The sequence below is a fragment of the Schistocerca serialis genome, chromosome 9 (genome assembly GCF_023864345.2).
Source record: "Schistocerca serialis cubense isolate TAMUIC-IGC-003099 chromosome 9, iqSchSeri2.2, whole genome shotgun sequence".
Classification (NCBI taxonomy): Eukaryota; Metazoa; Arthropoda; class Insecta; order Orthoptera; family Acrididae; genus Schistocerca; species Schistocerca serialis.
The window spans coordinates 65,167,569-65,187,477 of NC_064646.1; the positions used below are offsets into that span (position 1 = coordinate 65,167,569).

The 19,909-nt window shown below is 42.4% G+C and overlaps 1 protein-coding gene across 1 annotated transcript in view; it reads left to right on the plus strand.

Moving 5' to 3' along the window:
* Positions 1-19,909, plus strand: part of LOC126419138 (protein argonaute-2) — a 276,737-nt gene that overhangs the window by 23,390 nt on the left and 233,438 nt on the right. The window contains exon 2 of the mRNA XM_050086246.1: positions 14,650-14,695. Coding sequence (XP_049942203.1) covers positions 14,680-14,695 — 16 coding nt within the window. The 5' untranslated portion in view covers positions 14,650-14,679. The remainder of the gene's footprint in view (positions 1-14,649; positions 14,696-19,909) is intronic.

Sequence of the window (19,909 nt, forward strand, 5' to 3'; positions counted from 1 at the left end):
TCAAGGGTGACACATTGCCCCAGAAGATCAAGGTGCTGGTCTACCACTGTGCTGTTAAGCCATATATCTCTCCCCCAATGCGGTGCTTTTAAGTGCTGGAAGTTTGGCCAGATGTCTTCTCACTGTACTTCCAGCATCACATGTTGTGTGTCAACTGTGGAGAGCATCATTCACCTTGCTTGCCAGAGTGCAGGATTTTACAGAAAAAGAGGAAAATCATATAAGATGCTGGATTGATTGACGGACACTGAGACTAAGAGGAAATTTGAGTGCCTACATCCTGTGGCTATGACCACCTCTTATGCCGCCACTACGTGACGGTTGTCGCCCTATCAGTTCCTCACATTCCAGTCGCCTCTCAGAACCACAAGACTACACTTGCCCCCTTAATGGTGGGGGGCACTTCCCTCTCTGTTGTTCCCGCACTGCACCACCAACTTCAGGAGCAACACCCCCACCCCAACCATCGGGGATATCAGTCTCCACTTCTGAGCCAGAGAAACGTAAGTCTTCTTCAGCTCCTCTCGCTAGGAAGGGGTCCCTTGGGTCACTCCCTTCCCAGTTTTCTGCTAGTGCAAAAGATGACACCCGCCAGTGGCTGAAGAGCCCAAAAGCAGCTGGTCGTAGGGCTTCACACTCATCCCCAGTCCCGGAGACTGAGCCAGTGAAGTCCTCCCAGCCAGGGAAACCTAAGGAGCAGCGAGAGAAATAAAAAAGAAAACCCTTAAGGGCATGGAAATTGCGGTGACACCCACACCACCTCTACCTACAAGCTCTGCTTCTGCAGATGAGGTGGAGATTCTGGCATATGCTGAGGACCTAGATCTCGCTGGACCCTCAGACAATGGATATAGACTGCTAGGGCAAAAAGTCAGTGGCAGCAGGTGACCCTGAGGAGTGAATTGCTTTACATGCCTTACCAGTCTCATGATGACATCATCCTCCACTGGAATTGTGGCAGTTTTTCCACCACCTGACTGAGCTACGGCAACTTAATCTTTACACCTGCTTTCTGCATTGCCCTCCAGGAAACCTGGTTCCCAGCAATGTGTCCTTCCCAGCTATAAGAGATAATACAGGAACCGTAGCGACTATAATAGTGTGTCAGGTGGAGTTTGCATTTATATCCTAAACTCAGTCTGTAGTGAAACTGTGCCCCTTCAAACCCCTCTTGGAGCTGTGGCTGTCAGAATAAGGATGACACAGGAAATAACTGTCTGCAATGTATATCTTCCTCCAGATGGTGCAGTATTTCTGAATGTATTAACTGCAATGATTGATCAACTCCATAAACCTTTCCTACTTTTGGGAGATTTTAATGCCCATAATCCCTTGTGGAGTGACACTGTGCTTACTGGCCAAGGCAGAGATGTCGAACCTCTGTCTCAGTTCGACCTGAGCATCCTAAATACTGGTACTCTACACATTTCAGTGTGGCTCACGGTAGGTACTTGGCCATTGATTTATCAGCTTGCAGCCCCAGACTTCTCCCATCTATCCACTGGAGAGCACATGACGACCTGTGTGGTAGTAACCCCTTCCCCATCTTCCTGTCACTGCCCCAGTGTCAGGCCCAAGGACGCCTGCCCAGATGGGCTTTAAACAAGGTGGACTGGGAAACTTTCATCTCTGCTGTCACCGTTGAATCTCCCCCACACAGTGGGGGAGATGATGGTTGAGCAGGTGACTACAACAATTGTTTCTGTGGCAGAAAACACAATCCCCTGCTCTTTAGGGTGCCTCTGGCACAAGGCAGTCTCTTGGCGGTTGCCGGAAGTTGCTGAAGCAATTGAGGAGCGTTGGTGAGCTCTACAGCGGCAAAAGTGACACCCTTCTCTGGAGCACCTAATAGCCTTTAAATGGCTCTATATGTGCGTTCGCCAACTTATGAAACGACTGAAGCAGGAGTGTCGGTTGAGATACGTCTCGACAATTGGGTGCCATACGTCACCTTTCCAAGTCTGGGCAAAGATCAAACATGATTTTGGGTACCAACCCCAACAGGCTTTCCCAGTGTTAACATAAATGGCGTGTTATCTACTGATGCAAATGCGATTGCCGGGCACTTTGCCGGGCACTTTGCCGGGCACTTTGCCGGGCACTTTGCCGGGCACTTTGCTTGAGCCTCTGCATCAGAGAATTACCCCCAGCCTTTCACACTCTCAGATGGCAGCTGGAAGTGAAAGTCCTCTCATTTACTACACTTCACAGTGAATCCTACAAAGCCCGATTTACAGAGTGGGAGCTCCTCAGTGCCCTTGCACATTGCCCCGACACAGCTCCTGGGCCAGATCGGATCCACAGTCAGATGGTTAAACATCTCTCTTCTGACCACAAGCGACATCAACTCTGTCATCTTCAACCGGATTTAGTGTGATGGCGTCTTTCCATCACAATGGTGGGAAAGAACCATCATTCCGGTGCTCATTGTGACAGTGAATGATATTTTCGAGCACACTGCAGTTGTGAAGAGTGTATAGAGTTAATTGGTAACCCGGTAAAAACCTGCTTGATGTGGATAGCTATCGGCCTCACCGACGTTCTTTGCAAGCTGCTTTAATGTATGGTGTGTCGGCGGTTGGGTTGGGTCTGGTCCTGGCGTCACGTGGCCTACTGGATCCGTGTCGGGTCAGCTTCCACAAGGGTCGCTCTACCACTGATTCTGTCCCTAGAGTCTGCCATCCGAACAGCCTTTTCCAGATGCCGACACCTGGTTGCCGTCTTTTTTGACTTACGAATAGTGTACGACACCACCTGGTGCCGTATCCTTGCCACATTGTACGAGTGGGGCCTCAGAGACCCGCTCCTGATTTTTATCCAAAACTGACTGTTGCTCTGTACTTTCCGTGTCTAAGTTGGTGCCTCCCGTAGTTCCCCCCCATGAGAATGGCGTCCTGCAGGGCTCTGTATTGAGTGTGTCTATATTTTTAGTGGCCATTAATGGTCTAGCAGCAGCTGTAGGGCCATCTGTCTCTCCTTCTCTGCATGCAGACGACATCTGCATTTCGTACTGCTCCACCGATACTGGTATTGCTGAGTGGCACCTGCAGGAAGCCATTCACAAGGCACAATCGTGGGCTCGAACCCACGATTTCCAGTTTTCGGCCGCAAAGTCGTGTATTTAGCACTTCTGTCAGCATTGTACCGTTCATCCAGTACCAGAACTATACCTTAATGATGATCCACTCACTGTATCGGAGACATATCGATTCTTAGGGATGGTTTTCGTTGCCTGATTGACTTGGCTTCCTCACCTTTGTCAGCTTAAGTGGAAGTGCTGGCAGCACCTCAATGCCCTCCGCTGCCTGAGCAACACCAACTGGGGTGCAGCTTGCTCTAAACTGCTGCAGCTCTACAGAGCCCTTGTTCAATCCCACCTTGACTACGGGAGTCTGGTTTATGGTTTGGCAGCACTCTCAGCATTGGGTTTACTCGACCCAATGCACCATTGAGGCGTTCATCTAGCGACAGGAGCTTTTAGGATGAGTCGGGTGACTGGCGTTCTTGTGGAGCCTGGAGTCCCTCCATTGCAGGTTAGGCATGCACAACTGTTGGCCAGTTACATTGCACACGTTCGTAGTTCTCCTGGGCATCCGAATCACCGTCTCCTTTTCCCAACCACAGTGGTTCATCTCCCGCATCAGCGGCCCAGGTCAGGGCTTCCAGTTGCAGTTTGTGTCCGATCCATTCTTTCTGAACTGGAGTCCTTACCTTTTCCACCTATACTTGAGGTCCATTCACATACACCTCCATGGTGTACACCTAGGCTGCGACTTCACCTGGATCTTTCACGTGGCCCTAAGGACTCAGTTAACCCTGTGGCTCTCCACTGCCACTTCCTCTTGATTCTTGACATGTACCGGGACCACGAAGTGGTTTAATCCAACGGCTCGATGGCTGATGCTCACGTCGGTTTCGCGTATGTCTGTGGAGGACATATTGAACACCATTCCTTGCCCGATGGATGCAGTGTTGTCATGGCCGAGCTGGTTGCTATGTCTTGTGCTCTTGAGCACATCCATTCATGCCTTGTTCTGTTTACTGACTCCTTGAGCAGCCTACAAGCTATCGACCAGTGCTACCCTCATCATCCTTCGGTAGCGTCCATCCAGGAGTTCATCTTTGCCCTGGAACGGTCCAGTCGTTCAGTGGTGTTTGTCTGGACCCAAGGTCACGTCAGAATCCCAGGCAACTAAGTTGCCGACCAGACAGGCTACGTGGAAAACGCTTATGGAGATCAGCTTCTCTGCAACTGACCTGCGTTCAGTACTATGCCGCAAGGTTTTGCAGCTTTGGGAGACGAAATGGCATAACCTCAGCATGCTCAACAAACTGTGTGCCATTAAGGAGACTACGAATGTGTGGCAGTCCTCCATGGGGGCCTATCGCAAGGACTCTGGTTTTGTGCTGGCTCTGCATTGGCCACACTTGGGTGACACACAGCTACCTTCTGTGACGTGATGATGCACCTCAGTGTTGGTGCGGCACCCAGCTGACAGTGGCTCATGTCTTGGTGAGTTGTCCTTCTTAGGCTGCCCTGTGACGGACTCTTCAGTTACCGGACTCGTTGCCATTAATTTTAGCTGACAACGCCTCGGCAACTAATTTAGTTTTACGTTTTATACGTGACGGTGAGTTTTATCATTCTGTAGAAGTTTTAGCGCATGTCGTTTGTCCCTTTGTGTTCTGCACTCTAATGCTCTTAGGTGTGGATGTTTTAATATGTCGCAGAGTGGCTGGCTTTTTCTTTTTATTCTCGTGGTCAGCCGGCCATGGTCATCTGCTCTCTTGGTTTTACCCCATCTACCTGTTTCTTGCTTATCTCTGAGGTTTTCTTTTCCTGTTTTGTTCATAGTAGTATTGGTTGTCCTTCTGTCATTCTTCTATTTCTTCCTTTCTCCTGTTGGTTGCGCAGTATGTCTCCTTTTTTCTTCGTTCTGTTGTGTAATTATTTTACCGGGAACAAGGGCCGATGACCTCGCAGTTTGGTCCATTCCTCCCCTCCCCTCCCCTCCCCCCGCCCCCACCCCTTCCCCCCACCCCCGTTTAACCAACCTACGAGTTTCCGCAAAACAGGTGAAGTGAGTCCCACTGGCTCAGTTTCAGTGAAGGACAGCATCCAGTATCCTCTCAAATTGCTGGATATTGCTGTGTAACAGCAAAACAATTATACTTTGTTGAAAATATTGAGGGTAAGTTCAACAGAGTAGTTGCACTGAAAAAAGTGAAATGGGTCCTTATTTATCAGAACTACTACTACTGTGCGATCACAAGCATTCATTGAATGTTACATACTGGGTGACGTTGCTATTACTGTCAACTACGTATAAAAATCTTAATATGACCCTATGTATTAATTCCACTGAGACCTTATGCTTCTGGCCAACAGTGAATTGTAATCCAACCCAGCAAGACCAGATGTTTGTCATCCACTTAAGGGTAGAATTACCTAGTACCTGTGCCATGTTAAATTGACTGTTTTCACTGCACCTTTTCGTGGACAGTGTTTTAATAATGACCTGTTTTGTGGGGAAATTCTTAAAAGGGTCAAAGGTTTCTTTATAATTAGAAAGCTAAAAAAAAGTCAATCCATGCACATGTACCTAGACAATTGACTGACAGAATTTCTTTGTACTGAGTAAATGGTATCAGAGAAATACATTAGGCTTGAAAAAAACAGAGGTTACAGGAAATTGAGTTTAAAGTTTTGTAGTACTTGCAGAGTCTTTAATACATTTCTGCTGCACACTAGTCATTTAAATTCACAATTTCTTTCAATACATCTGTCATAGATTACTCTGCTCACCATTTTGTGAGCAGGACACAGTAAAGAATTATATTCCTGAAATTATAGGAGAGATTGGTAAATTCCGAAAGGCATATAAAGCTTTCCCTGCTGCTAACCTCTTTCCAGGAGAATGTATGGAATGCACAAATGTAATAGTCTCTTCGTTATATTCACTGTTTCCTTTCTTCGAGGTCCTCCACACCTTTCCTTGTCAACTTTGCTCAGAAAAGAACAACACTTGTCAACTTTGCTCACAAACAAACAACAATCATGTTATTTTATTACTGTAGAAACAGAGAGCAACACAACAAATAGTGTAGCTAATAGCTGAAAGCTCAAATTGGCCGAAAAAAATGTCTATAGACTTATGAATTGTAAGAAGATAAGTCAAGGAGCAATAAATGTGAATGTCTGATTTTGAAAGCTGCCATTTAAACTGACTTTTAGGACCTTAAAGTAAGGACTAGGTCGAAAGTACGTTAATTTTGCACGAAACACACTTCAAACAATCCTATTGACCAACAAAAAGAATTTTCATAGTTTTCAAGGTACTTTGTGCCCTTACTTCAAAAAGACTCAAAGAATAACAGAATATACGAGGGCAGTTCAATAAGTAATGCAACACATTTTTTTTCTGAAACAGGGGTTGTTTTATTCAGCATTGAAATACACCAGGTTATTCCCCAATCTTTTAGCTACACAACACTATTTTTCAACATAATCTCCATTCAATGCTACGGCCTCACGCCACCTTGAAATGAGGGCCTGTATGCCTGCACGGTACCATTCCACTGGTCGATGTCGGAGCCAACGTCGTACTGCATCAATAACTTCTTCATCATCCGCGTAGTGCCTCCCACGGATTGCGTCCTTCATTGGGCCAAACATGTGGAAATCCGACGGTGCGAGATCGGGGCTGTAGGGTGCATGAGGAAGAACAGTCCACTGAAGTTTTGTGAGCTCCTCTCGGGTGTGAAGACTTTTGTGAGGTCTTGTGTTGTCATGAAGAAGAAGTTCGTTCAGATTTTTGTGCCTACGAACACGCTAAAGTCATTTCTTCAATTTCTGAAGAGTAGCACAATACACTTCAGAGTTGATCGTTTGACCATGGGAAAGGACATCGAACAGAATAACCCCTTCAGTGTCCCAGAAGACTGTAACCATGACTTTACCGGCTGAGGGTATGGCTTTAAACTTTTTCTTGGTAGGGGAGTGGGTGTGGCGCCACTCCATTGATTGCCGTTTTGTTTCAGGTTCGAAGTGATGAACCCATGTTTCATCGCCTGTAACAATCTTTGACAAGAAATTGTCACCCTCAGCCACATGACGAGCAAGCAATTCCGCACAGATGGTTCTCCTTTGCTCTTTATGGTGTTCGGTTAGATAACGAGGGACCCAGCGGGAACAAACCTTTGAATATCCCAACTGGTGAACAATTGTGACAGCACTACCAACAGAGATGTCAAGTTGAGCACTGAGTTGTTTGATGGTGATCCGTCGATCATCTCGAACGAGTGTGTTCGCACGCTCCGCCATTGCAGGAGTCACAGCTGTGCACGGCCTGCCCGCACGCGGGAGATCAGACAGTCTTGCTTGACCTTGCGGCGATGATGACACACGCTTTGCCCAACGACTCACCGTGCTTTTGTCCACTGCCAGATCACCGTAGACATTCTGCAAGCGCCTATGAATATCTGAGATGCACTGGTTTTCCGCCAAAAGAAACTCGATCACTGCCCGTTGTTTGCAACGTACATCCGTTACAGACGCCATTTTAACAGCTCCGTACAGCGCTGCCACCTGTCGGAAGTCAATGAAACTATACGAGACGAAGCGGGAATGTTTGAAAATATTCCACAAGAAATTTCCGGTTTTTTCAACCAAAATTGGCCGAGAAAAAAAATGTGTTGCATTACTTATTGAACTGCCCTCATATATAGGCTCCTTTGACCTTGGATTTCAAGGGAAGACACAACTTGGGTTACAGATACGATGTTACACCTTACATCCACCAACGTAGGAGGTATTTCCAGTGCCTACTCTTTAGTCACATGTACTCTGGAACACCGTCGAACCTGTGTATTTATTGTCCAGGACAGTTTCCTCCAAGACCAGCAGCCTGCTCTGTGCTCAAAAAAGGAAGTAACTGTGAGAATGTAAATTCTAGACTGGTAATCTTATTTCAAAGTTGGAAAGAAGTGCGACCACCTTCACCTCATCATAATGTTTGGCCTTCATGCTGATGCATCCAGGAACATCTACACTCTCTCCAGCACTGACAGAGCGGAGGACACCATGCAAGGTGCCCCCCCCCCCCTTACCTACACAAAGCAGAAATGTGCCACACAAACCAATGGGTGCAAGAGCCACAGATTGCAGAGTAACTTGTTCTTCATTCAGTCCAAAGCTTAAAGGCAGCAAAATTCACACTAACTCAAACCCCCACCCCTTCAGAGACAGAAAGAGAAAGGAAAGAAAATATCCTAAACCAAAAACAGATCTGGCAGTTCTAGCTGAGCAGTCAGACAGTGGCGCCTCCTCCTGACATGAGGTTTGGAGGGGAAGGATGATGGGAAATTTCCATAATTGTCATCTTTTCCTAAACCACACAAGGACTTTTTCTTCAGCCCTCTTCCTACCGCTTCAATCTTTCTACGAGGAGGAGGAACCACAGATTTCCTCTTGCTGCAACTTGATGGTTAGACTTTTTATCCATCCAATTATATTATAATTTCTCTTAGTGGAGTCTTCATCACTGACTCCCTGGACATTGGTTAACTTTTGCTGCACACTTCGCAGAACAATCTGTGTCCTGGAGTTATCATCCTACCTCTCCAATTACCACGAGCTGGCAGAAAACAACACTTTCTCCTTCCACTCCCATGACCTAGGAACTTGAAGTGGTCTTCTCAGCTAATGGGAACTTTGTAGTGCTTCAACTTCATGTTCATATATGTCCCCAGATTTCATTAAAAGAAGCAACCAGGTGCTTCAACAGCTGAGCAGTAGCAGTCAAGAGTATCTTGGAAATTTTTAATGAAATATGATAAATACGATGAGAGGGAGCTTTTCCCACCATGTGGTGGGAGAGCATTGTAGTATATAGCATGAAACCAGAAAAGATGCACACAACCTAGATAATTAGATCCAAGTGTCTGACGCCTATGTTATGTAAATTATCAGAAAGAATGGTTGATAGGTGACTGTTGGGTTTTAGAATCCAAATGGCTACTTGTTAATTCCAGAGCTGCTTCAGTTGATGTAGCTCATGAGGAGGAGTCAGTAAGTAGGGTAGAATGCTCCTAATTTTTGGGTGCACATATTGATGAAAATTTGGACTGGTAGAAGCATATTACTGAGCTTCTCAAACAATTAAGTTCAGCTACTTTTTCTCTTGGGTATAAATGCTGATCTTTGAAACAAAAGTATGTCTCCTGGCATGTTTTGCATATTTACACTCAGTAGGCCTAAATGTCGTTTGGAATAATTTTCTGGGGTAACTCGTCACTTAAAAAGAAATTATTGATTGCACAAAAGGAGCAGTAAGAATAATATGTGGTGGTCACTCATGGACATCATGTAGTTCTCGTCCAGGTGCTAGGCATTTTAACTGTACAGTCACAATACATATTTTTGCTAATGAAATTTGTCATAAATAATCCATGACGCTTTGAGAATAACACTGGTGTTCAAGACTACAACACAAGAGTGAAAAATTACCTTTTTTACCCATTGTTAAAGCTGCCAGTGGCTCAGAGAGGAATCAATATTCAGTAACAAAAAGTTTTGGAAATTTGCCCAATAAAATAAATGACTGACATGTAGTGAAGCAAATGTTAAATCTAATTTAAAATCTTTTCTCCTGGACAATGCCATCTATTCCAGTGATTTTCTACTTAAAAAAACACTAAAAAGAAAGGAAAAAACTTTAGTTACATGAATAGGAATAAAATGGTACCTGATTGCCACGTTCTTATATTTACAGAAAGCATATGATATTACATGGTGCCATCATATTTTGTCTATGTTGTGTAAGTGTTGTTTTTGGTGTTGTGTACTCATTTTTGTGCAGAACTTTTTATCACTGACTGTTTCAGTTATCAGTTGGCACAATCTTAGCACCCATTGTGTTCAGGTGAAAGGAGTTCCATGTGGAGGGATTCTAAATCCTGCCCACTTTGCTGTTGCAGTCAACAGTATTGTAAAAACTTTACTTCCCCCCCCCCCCTCCCCCCCCCCCCCCCCAGCCTAATTGTCATTATATGTATAGGAATATTGTATACATTACAAATGGTTGGTTCAAATGGCTCTGAGTACAATGGGACTTAACATCTGAGGTCATCAGTCCCCTAGAACTTAGAACTACTTAAACCTAACTAACCTAAGGACAGCACACACATCCATGCCCGAGGGAGGATTCGAACCTGCGACCATAGCGGTCACTCGGCTTCAGACTGAAGCGCCTAGAACTGCTCGGCCACATCGGCCGGCTATACATTACACATCTCCATCTCACCTTACTGTGGAACAGGTACCTCAGAATGGTATATGAGATGGACATGATTGGCTTCAGGAGCATGGGTACTGTTTCTCGCCAACAAAATCTCGTGCAGTGTTGCAGACTTAGGTCTGTAAAGTCCACTTGGAGCTTTACTTGTAAGACCTGATACTATAATAGTAGTTGACAAATTCAATTTTTAGCATAGTTGCTACATGTATATTAACTCAAGGATAATTGTATGAGGAAATTAAATGCCATTTCCTCAGCACTACCTCTTGGGGAACGGTTCGAACTGTTTTCTAAAACACTATTTTATCTTCCTTAAGTTATGGATGTGTTACACATGGTTCAGCAACACCACCTTTATTTGGTTTATTAAACCATGTACAAAATAAAAGAAGCGACTGGAGCCTTCTGTACAAACTTGGTTGATAGTCTTCTTGTGGGAAGAGGTATCTCACCTTTGACAGTATGCTATCAGCTCCTCTTGATCAAATGTCATCATTGTCAACCAGCAATCGGAACAGCTCTTTGTTTTATTTCATTCTGTTTCAGAATGAGGCGATCTAGCTGCTTATGAACTATCTGCGACAGGTTGACAGGAACTTTGTGGAGAACTCTAGCTCAGAATCCCCCTTGGTATGTCCAAGGACAGTAATGTGGATTGACATGCACTTGTGCCGGAGGCACTACAGTTTCAATCACTTATGTTGGCTGATATCTCTCTGTATATCATGATTGTCCATCCACCTTATGAAATCACATACACAGATGGCTCTCAAGTCCGTGACTGTTGCGTACACCTGTCTGTGCAGGAGTTTGAGCAGTGCTGCCTACTGAATTTTTACAGTAAATTTACTATGCAACAGAAAGTCGCATTTCAAGCTCTCAGACACATCGGAGCTCAAACAAACCTGAATTTTCGTGTATGTAGTGACTCCTGGATCAGATGGCAGATGAATGCTACCCAGGAAATGTGCTGGTCTCCAATATTCATGAGCTATTACGTGACCTCCTTAGAGCAGGAATCTCTAACTTTTCTTTGTACGCCGTCAGGGACGCAACTGAAATGGAAACATTACAAATTGAGAATGCCAGGCACTGACATTTGGGCACACATGACATCGTGTCTGAGAGACGGAATGCCAGATGCCACACATACTGACAAACTTGGAATGGTCAGAGAGATTGCTAAAGAGTGTTGTATTTCTCTGCAGGCCTCTTGCAAAGCAGTTTTCATCTTACACCTTACACCTTTTATGTATCAGTTGCACCAACCTCGCACTCAAACCTCTTGCAGCAGCACACCCTCCCCCCACCCCCCCACCTTCCTCCTCTGTCCTTCCCCTTCCTAGTGTGCACGTAGAACACCTTTGCCAATGATTCATATAAAACTTCCTGGCACATTAAAACTGTGTGCCCGACCGAGACTCGAACTCGGGACCTTTGCCTTTCGCGGGCAAGTGCTCTGCCAACTGAGCTACTGAAGCCCGACTAACGTCCGGTACTCACAGCTTTACTTCTGCCAGTTTGGAAGGTAGGAGACGAGGTTCTGGCAGAAGTAAAGCTGTGAGTACCGGACGTGAGTCGTGCTTCGGTAGCTCAGTTGGTAGAGCACTTGCCCACGAAAGGCAAAGGTCCCGAGTTTGAGTCTCGGTCGGGCACACAGTTTTAATCTGCCAGGAAGTTTCATATCAGCACACACTCCGCTGCAGAGTGAAAATCTCACTCTGGAATGATTCATATACTTAAACACCATCATAACTGACCTATGACGAGAACTGAAATTGGACTTTAAAGTACTTTCCTTAAATACTGGTCGGTGGTGGAGCAGCTGCTGATTACGATTTACAGTCTTTAAGAGGACGGATACTACAATAAAATTTCAAACTTTTACTGATTTCGGTCGCTTAGGGAGTGGGTGCAGAGATGGTGCCATTTACTGGTTATTTAATGCCCATAGGTACTCAGTGCACTGTGCCTCTGAACTGATGTGTGCTAGTACCTTTTATTCCGTGAACCTACACATATAATTCCTTCTCATTTTAACACATCATAGTGTTTCACGTGCATCCCTCCATATGTATTATCTATTGCTGTCAAGTGGTATGAAGGGTGAATGTCTCTCATCCTAGATGATATACTGCACTGAGGGGCATCCAACTTCATGCTGCAATGCCCCCCCCCCCCCCCCCCCCATGTATCTAAGAACTGTCGCCACTACTACTGAGTGTAATGCTTCTCCTTTTAATGCCACTCATGGTTAGGTAACAAAAACAGGTATTAATCAATCCAAGAAGACTACTTAGATTAGCAACCCAAACAACCTTCTTGTACCATCTTCCAGGCTTAAAGTGCATAAAGGGTCTTCCAGCCTTGTTCCCTGATCTCTTGTTTCCTTATTTACAGCTCTTTCTTGTTGAGTCAACTTCTGATTTTGAGTGGTTTGTTTGCTTTAAGTCTATATCACTGCCACAAGGCAAAACTGATCACACTTTGAATGAAAACTGTTCTTTTCAGTTACCTTGGAAATTTAGATTTGAAAGCTTTAATTTATTTACCAGAAATACACAAGGCCGTTTTTACCATTTCATTGACTTAGAATGAAAACCTAATATTTAAAAAATACGAAATACTTTTATTGCATTATTAAGTAAAAACCTCACATCCCAAATATTAGTAAGCCAGTGAGAGGTAACAACCTATGTGCTGTGCTCTAGTGAGGGAAACCATGTTAAATGGAAAAAAAAAACCTCATAATGTGTGAAGTTTGTTGAATGATTTGCAGCTGATTTCATCACCAAAGCAGACATTAATCACTTTAGTATGTACACTTTTTTAATCTTTAAGTTAGCAACAAAAATAATCAATGATTTATAATATAATGTAAATAGATAGATAAAAAAATCTACCCACCAAGAGGCAGCAGCAGAGCGCCTTTTACAAGCTTTCGGAGCCAATGGCTCTCTGGCAGAAGAGTTGAAGGGGGAGGAAGAGGGGTGAAAGAAAAGGACTGGAGACGTTTAGGGAAAGGGGTACAGTTTAGAAAAGTCACCCAGAACCCTGGGTCAGGGGAGACATACTGTACGGGATGAGAAGGAAAGACTTTAATTTAAGATATTGATTAATAACCTTGGCAGTTATAAGTGTAAAATGCTACAATTAGATGTGAAAATAAGGTATAAAGCTTAGGTGAGATACAACTAAAACTTTTAATTCAAAATAAGTTTATTTAACTTTCCGTAAAATTTTTGTTTCCTAAGATAATGGCTTTTTCATTATGAGCTGACAGTACATTTCTTTTTTTTGTCTATCCATTGTCTAGTGAATATAAAAACCTATCTTTGTGTTATATGTATGACTTCACCATTGATTTGCACAATTTTCTATTGTTACACATTATTAAATTTCTCTTGTAGTTGGTTACTCTGTAAAGCTCGTCCATTTATTGTTGTAGTTGATCTGCACTGGGTGCAAACACAACAGTGTCATCTGTAAAAAGAAAAAGGTTCAAATATTATTCCATTTGCAAGCGCGTGCGCACACACACACACACACACACACACACACACACACACACACACACACACCACCCCTTCTTCGGATTTACGTTCTAAGTGTCTAAAAACTTTTGTCTAGTACTGGTGAAAATGGTAAGATAATCAACGAATGATTTCTATATAGGAGATGGTTTCAGACAAGCTGTTCTCAGCTGTCCCAGAAATGACAGAAAAAATTGTGAAAATAGCAGCTTAAGAATAAATGGGAGAAGGCCCAGCTATTGGTTTAAAGATGACACTGTAATGTTGGCTAATAACATTGATATACTCCTATCTTTGATTACTGATCTCACCTCCCAATGTCACCAATATAAAAAAAAGTGTTGTAAAAGTGTGGCCATTTATTGCAAAAGATACATTAAGGCAAATCCTGTTTCCATAAATGACAATTTATGTAAAACAATTGTATAAAGTTAAAATTTCAGTTTAGAAAATGGTTAAAATTAAGTCAGAGTAGCTGGTCAGCAATTTCCATCAGCAGACATAGTTTGTTAGTACTGCTAATAGAAACACTTTAATTAGAAAATAGTAATCCTAGCTTTTGGAATTGTATGTTCTTTCTTGAGGTAACAATGATGTATAGTTGGGACAGTTGGAAAGACATGGGCTAAGTTGGGAGGGACCCAGCTGTTACGTGGACAAGGAGACGGAAATAGACAATGTTATATTGTAAACAGTAAACAGTAAATTTAAATCTAGAATCTGTTTATATGGATACAAATAAATCACTCGTGTAAATGATCAGCAGGTAGCAGTATCTTCATTGAGCAAGAAACTGACTTATCTTTGTCTTATTTCAGATTTGGTTCTGCACTGTCAGCTAAGTCAACATGGGGAAAGGAAAAAGTAAGTACAGTGCTATTGTGAAAGCTTTTTGTCAGACTTTCTTTTATTGTTTAAATGTGTCCGAGTAGGTATATCAACAAGTGTAGCATACTTTTTAAAAAGATTGTACCGCTTCTGACCCCCCCCCCCCCATCAGTTTTTAAATTGATCGTAAAATCAGTGTTTTAGGTTCAGAGCACAGCAAAGGTGCTTAATTTTCCTTTACCTAGACTGAAATAACTAAGTGATTGACAATTAGTTGTTTACAGGAAAGATATCATAGTAACAACCAGAGTGTGAGCTTGGTCATTCCTTCTATCTGTTCACCATTGTCACATCACTCTGTTACCGCAGGTGTCCGTTGCAAGAGTCAGTTGTGGATGACACTTGTGATGTCTAACAAAACAGTTGATTTGTTTTTGTTGTTTGCATTATATATCTATCTGTTGTTTATTTTGTGTGTCATAATGTTTTAAATTAATTGCAAAAGTGTGCAGAAAAGTGTTGTTGTTTTTGTGGTCTTCAGTCCTGAGACTGGTTTGATGCAGCTCTCCATGCTACTTTATCCTGTGCAAGCTTCTTCCTCTCCCCGTATGCAACCTACATCCTTCTGAATCTGCGTAGTTTATTCATCTCTTGGTCTCCCTCTACGATTTTTACCCTCCATGCTGCCCTCCAGTACTAAATTGGTGATCCCTTGATGCCTCAGAACATGTCCTACCAATCGATCCCTTCTTCTAGTCAAGTTGTGCCACAAACTCCTCTTCTCCCCAATCCTATTCAACACCTACTCATTAGTTATGTGATCTACCCATCTACTCTTCAGCATTCTTCTGTAGCACCACATTTCGAAAGCGTCTATTCTCTTCTTGTCCAAACTAGTTATTGTCCATGTTTCACTTCCCTACATGGCTACACTCCATACAAATACTTTCAGAAAAAACTTCCTGACAATTAAATCTATACTCGATGTTAACAAGTTTTTCGTCTTCAGAAACACTTTCCTTGCCATAGCCAGTCTACATTTTATATCCTCTCTACTTTGACCATCATTAGTTATTTTGCTCCCCAAATAGCAAAACTCATTTACTGCTTTAAGTGTCTCATTTCCTAATCTAATTCGCTCAGCATCACCAGACTTAATTAGACTACATTCCGTTATACTTGTTTTGCTTTTGTTGATGTTCATCTTATATCCTCCTTTCAAGACACTGTCCATTCCATTCAACTGCTCTTCCAAGTCCTTTGCTGTCTCTGATAGAATTACAGTGTCATTGGCGAACCTCAAAGTTTTTTTTTCTTCTCCATGGATTTTAATACCTATTCCTAACTTTTCTTTTTCTTATTAATATTCCACTAAGCAAATCTAGTACTGCATGTTTTGTGGAATCGTGTTAATGTATCCAGAACACTTGCGTCCAGCTGTTTCTGTCACAGCTACATTCTGTGCGAAGACATTGGCCTCTTCCGTTAGTTTGATCGAGGCAGGGCGAGGTCAGTAGTGTGCAGATTGTGGTTTTGTATCCATTATAAGTGAGGCATTGCTTGAATGATTAGGTAAGTGTAGAAAGGCATTCTCAGCAAATTACAATGGCTTAAGAAACATGTTGTCCATAAATGAATCATTTATTTGCCAAAGTTGCATACCTAATAGAAGTGTAACAAATGACCAAAAAAATTTTGCATGTTTTAAATATCTTTAGAGACTCAATCATGTCAGTCCTCTAGACATCAAGCTTTTCAAATTATATATTGTTCATTGTGAATAAGGAGAGACTTTTTCATGCAGCAATTAAAATGTATATTAACTTTCCCTACCTCCCTTTATAACCACAAATATCACTTATTTTTGCTGTAAAAAAAAAAAAAAAAAAAAAAAAAAAGTAACTGTGCTTTCAGTTATTTCCATACTCTTAGAGATTGTGACTTGTACTGCAGTAAGCATGATTACTAAAGTGGAGTAATCAACTCCTCTTCAGCTTGTGTCCATTAAAATTTCGCCCCAAATATATTTATGCTAGTGGAAGGTAGGTTAGAGCTTAACATCCGTCCAATGAAGCATAGGGCAGTGAGCATGAGCTCGGATTTAAATGAGGATGGGGCAGACAAACGGGCGTGGAACTGCTCTGGTTTTTGTGATAGATTGTTAGGGAAACGTAAATGGAAACTTACTCTTTCTATTTGTAGTTAAGCTGATCCTGTTTGTACTAGCTGTTTCACTTTAAATTGGGGCTTGTGCTTATTGCAGTGTTGATTAATTCATTGGCATCAGGCTAGTAAGAAACTCGATGAAACTCTACATATCAGGAAATATTTAAAAAAAATAATTGTTCTCTTGTTGCGTTGAAGTACTCTTCTGATAAATATGCAGTTTCAACTAACAATTCTGTGTTAAGAAAGTTAATTATTTTCACTTGTAGAAAAGAACTTTATAATCATTAAGTCAGTTGTGGTGTGTGGTTGTTGTTCAGTGACATTGTTACCTAAGTATGGCAGTATCAGAGAACATTATTTTCAACCAAGATGTTAAATATTTTCATTTATCATGGTGAAATTTCAGATTCAGGAATTTAATTATTTAGTGTTCTTGAAATAAAATATACTGAATTCTCTCATTTTATCTGATAAGTCTTCTCATATTGGTGTTTCATGGCTGTTGATACATTAATAAATTTCTCTTTGGCTTTATGCAAGACAGATATTATGTGCAAATGGACCAAATCTCCCACCAAGCAGCTCATAACGGATACTAATCATTTTCATTTCATTAATTATGTACTTAATTACAGAGGATAGATTGCTACTTTCTGTAAAGATGACACATTGAGTTGCAGACAGGCACAACGAAAAGATTGTTAGTCACTGAGCTTTTGGCCAAAGCCTTCTCAGAAAAGAAAGGAAAACAAACATATGTAGGTACATAAGCAGGCACATCTCAGATACACATGACCACTATCGCAAAGCACTCTGGTCAGACTGCAACTCTTGTGTGAACGAAAGCAGTAAAAGGGAGGGACAGTAGGTTACGGGTGAGGTGAGCATGCAGGGGCTAGACACGCCCATGTCCTGCAATGTTATAGTCCCTTGACATCCGGGTAGGTGTGGGAAAAGTGAAAGTAAAAAACTATGAAATGCAACTGTCGGCTACATCATTTACAGTAATCAGTGTTGATCTTCCACCCCCATTTTTCAGCCATATAACAATGCAGTACATCGACACAGAGGACTATCGGTGAAGAAATAAAGCCTAAAGCAGGTGAACGTAAAAAATGTGGCGATCTGATGGCAGGTTGTGGGTATGGTGAATGCCCGGTGAACATCGTCTTCCAGCATGTGTTGTGCCAACAGTAAAATTCGGAGGCAGTAGTGTTATATTGTGGTCGTGTTTTTTATGGAGGGGGCTTGCACTCCTTGTAGTTTTGCATGGCACTATCACAGCACAGGCCTGCATTGATGATTTAAGCACCTTCTTGCTTCCCACTGTTGAGGAGTAATTCGGGGATGAAGATTGCACCTTTCAACACAATCGAGCACTTGTTCATAATGCACGGCCTGTGGCAGAGTAGTTACATGTCAATAACATCCCTGCAATGGACTGGCCTGCACAGAGTCCTGACCTGAATCCTATAGAATACCTTTGGGATGTTTTGGAAAGCCAACTTCGTGCCAGGCCTCATCGATCAACATAGATACCTCTCCTCAATGCATCACTTCGTGAAGAATGGGCTGCCATTCCCCAAGAAACTTTCCAGCACCTGACTGAATGTATGCCTGGAGAGTGGAAGCTGTCATCAAGGCTAAGGGTGGGCCGACACCGTATAGAATTCCAGCATTATCGGTGGAGGGCACCACGAACGTGTAAGTCATTTTCAGCCAGGTGTCCTGATACTTTTGATCACATAATGTACCTCTTGATTGATGTGGTATGGAGCAACTGATGATTTTGGTTTAAATATATATATTTATTGCTCTAAAATGCATTTGGTCTGTGTAATGACCAGCTACCCTGTATGCACGTAAATAAACTTTGTTGTATTGGTGCATTGTAATTTATTGTCTCAATACATTGCCCTAATTTCCATCATTAGCGTAAACTAATGGTCTTGCAAATACACAATTCATTTCTGAAACAGACATTATCATGTTATCTTTGTTTTACCATGTCACAGAAGTTGTTTTTGTTGTGCTTCTTTGATACTACGAATGTATGATAGCGCCTCTGGTTGCAATACAAACTCCGAAAATAATTTTTTGATAACATATATTAATGTATCTGCATTTATTAGTTAGAATGTGTGAAATTTGGGTTTTACCAGGCTCATTCTGTAGGTATTCTTGCTATCATGTCTTACTGTGGGTGAGACTAAATTATGTGTCTTCTAAAAGTAATTTAATTTCTGATTATTTTAAAGTCAAACAAATGACTATTTTATTCTTTGCCAGAAATAATTAGCTCTCCAAGAAGTAAGATTTCAATGCAGTGTTGTGCTCAACAAATTTACAAAATAAGTGTTAGCTAAAACATTCTCCCTTAGCAAACAATACTAATGAAAGACTAGTTGAAAAACTGATTTACTGTCTTTATGGATGTTTAGTCCACTACTCATTGCAACAGAGTACTTGCAAGAGCCATGTGGCTGTATTCCTAACTGGACATTTCCTGCACTGAACTATAGTTTGAAAAGTGTACAAAATGTATTTCTGACGTAGCTGCCATTTTAACCACCAAGCAAAGTAACTCACTCAAGTGAGCTGTTATTTATTATCAACTGATCTCTTTTGAAAAGTTGACTGCCTGACTAAAAAGTGAAGCACTATGGAAAGACTGTTACGTATAAGCTTTTTGCCAAAACCTTCTTCAGAAAAGAAAAATGCACACACTTCACACAAGGAAGCACACGTCACATATGTGATCACTATCTCTGGCAGCTCTGAATAGAATGCAATTGAAACTTGTTGAACAGGAACAACTGGAAGTGGGCAAGGAAGTGGGAGAGATAGCATAGTACAGGTGGGAGAAGAGGAATCAGCACTACCCAGCAGTGTGCAAGGGCTAGATGTTGCAGGATAAGGCCACCAGGCAAAGCAGCAGCAGCAACAGGAGGGGGAGGGAGGGGGGAGGCTGGGAAGGGAAAGAGGAGGAACATAGTAGGGAAAAAGACTGGTGGATGCGACGGCAGAGAGCTGTGCACAATGAGGGTGAGGGGGAGACGAATTGCGAGGAGGTGAAAGGAT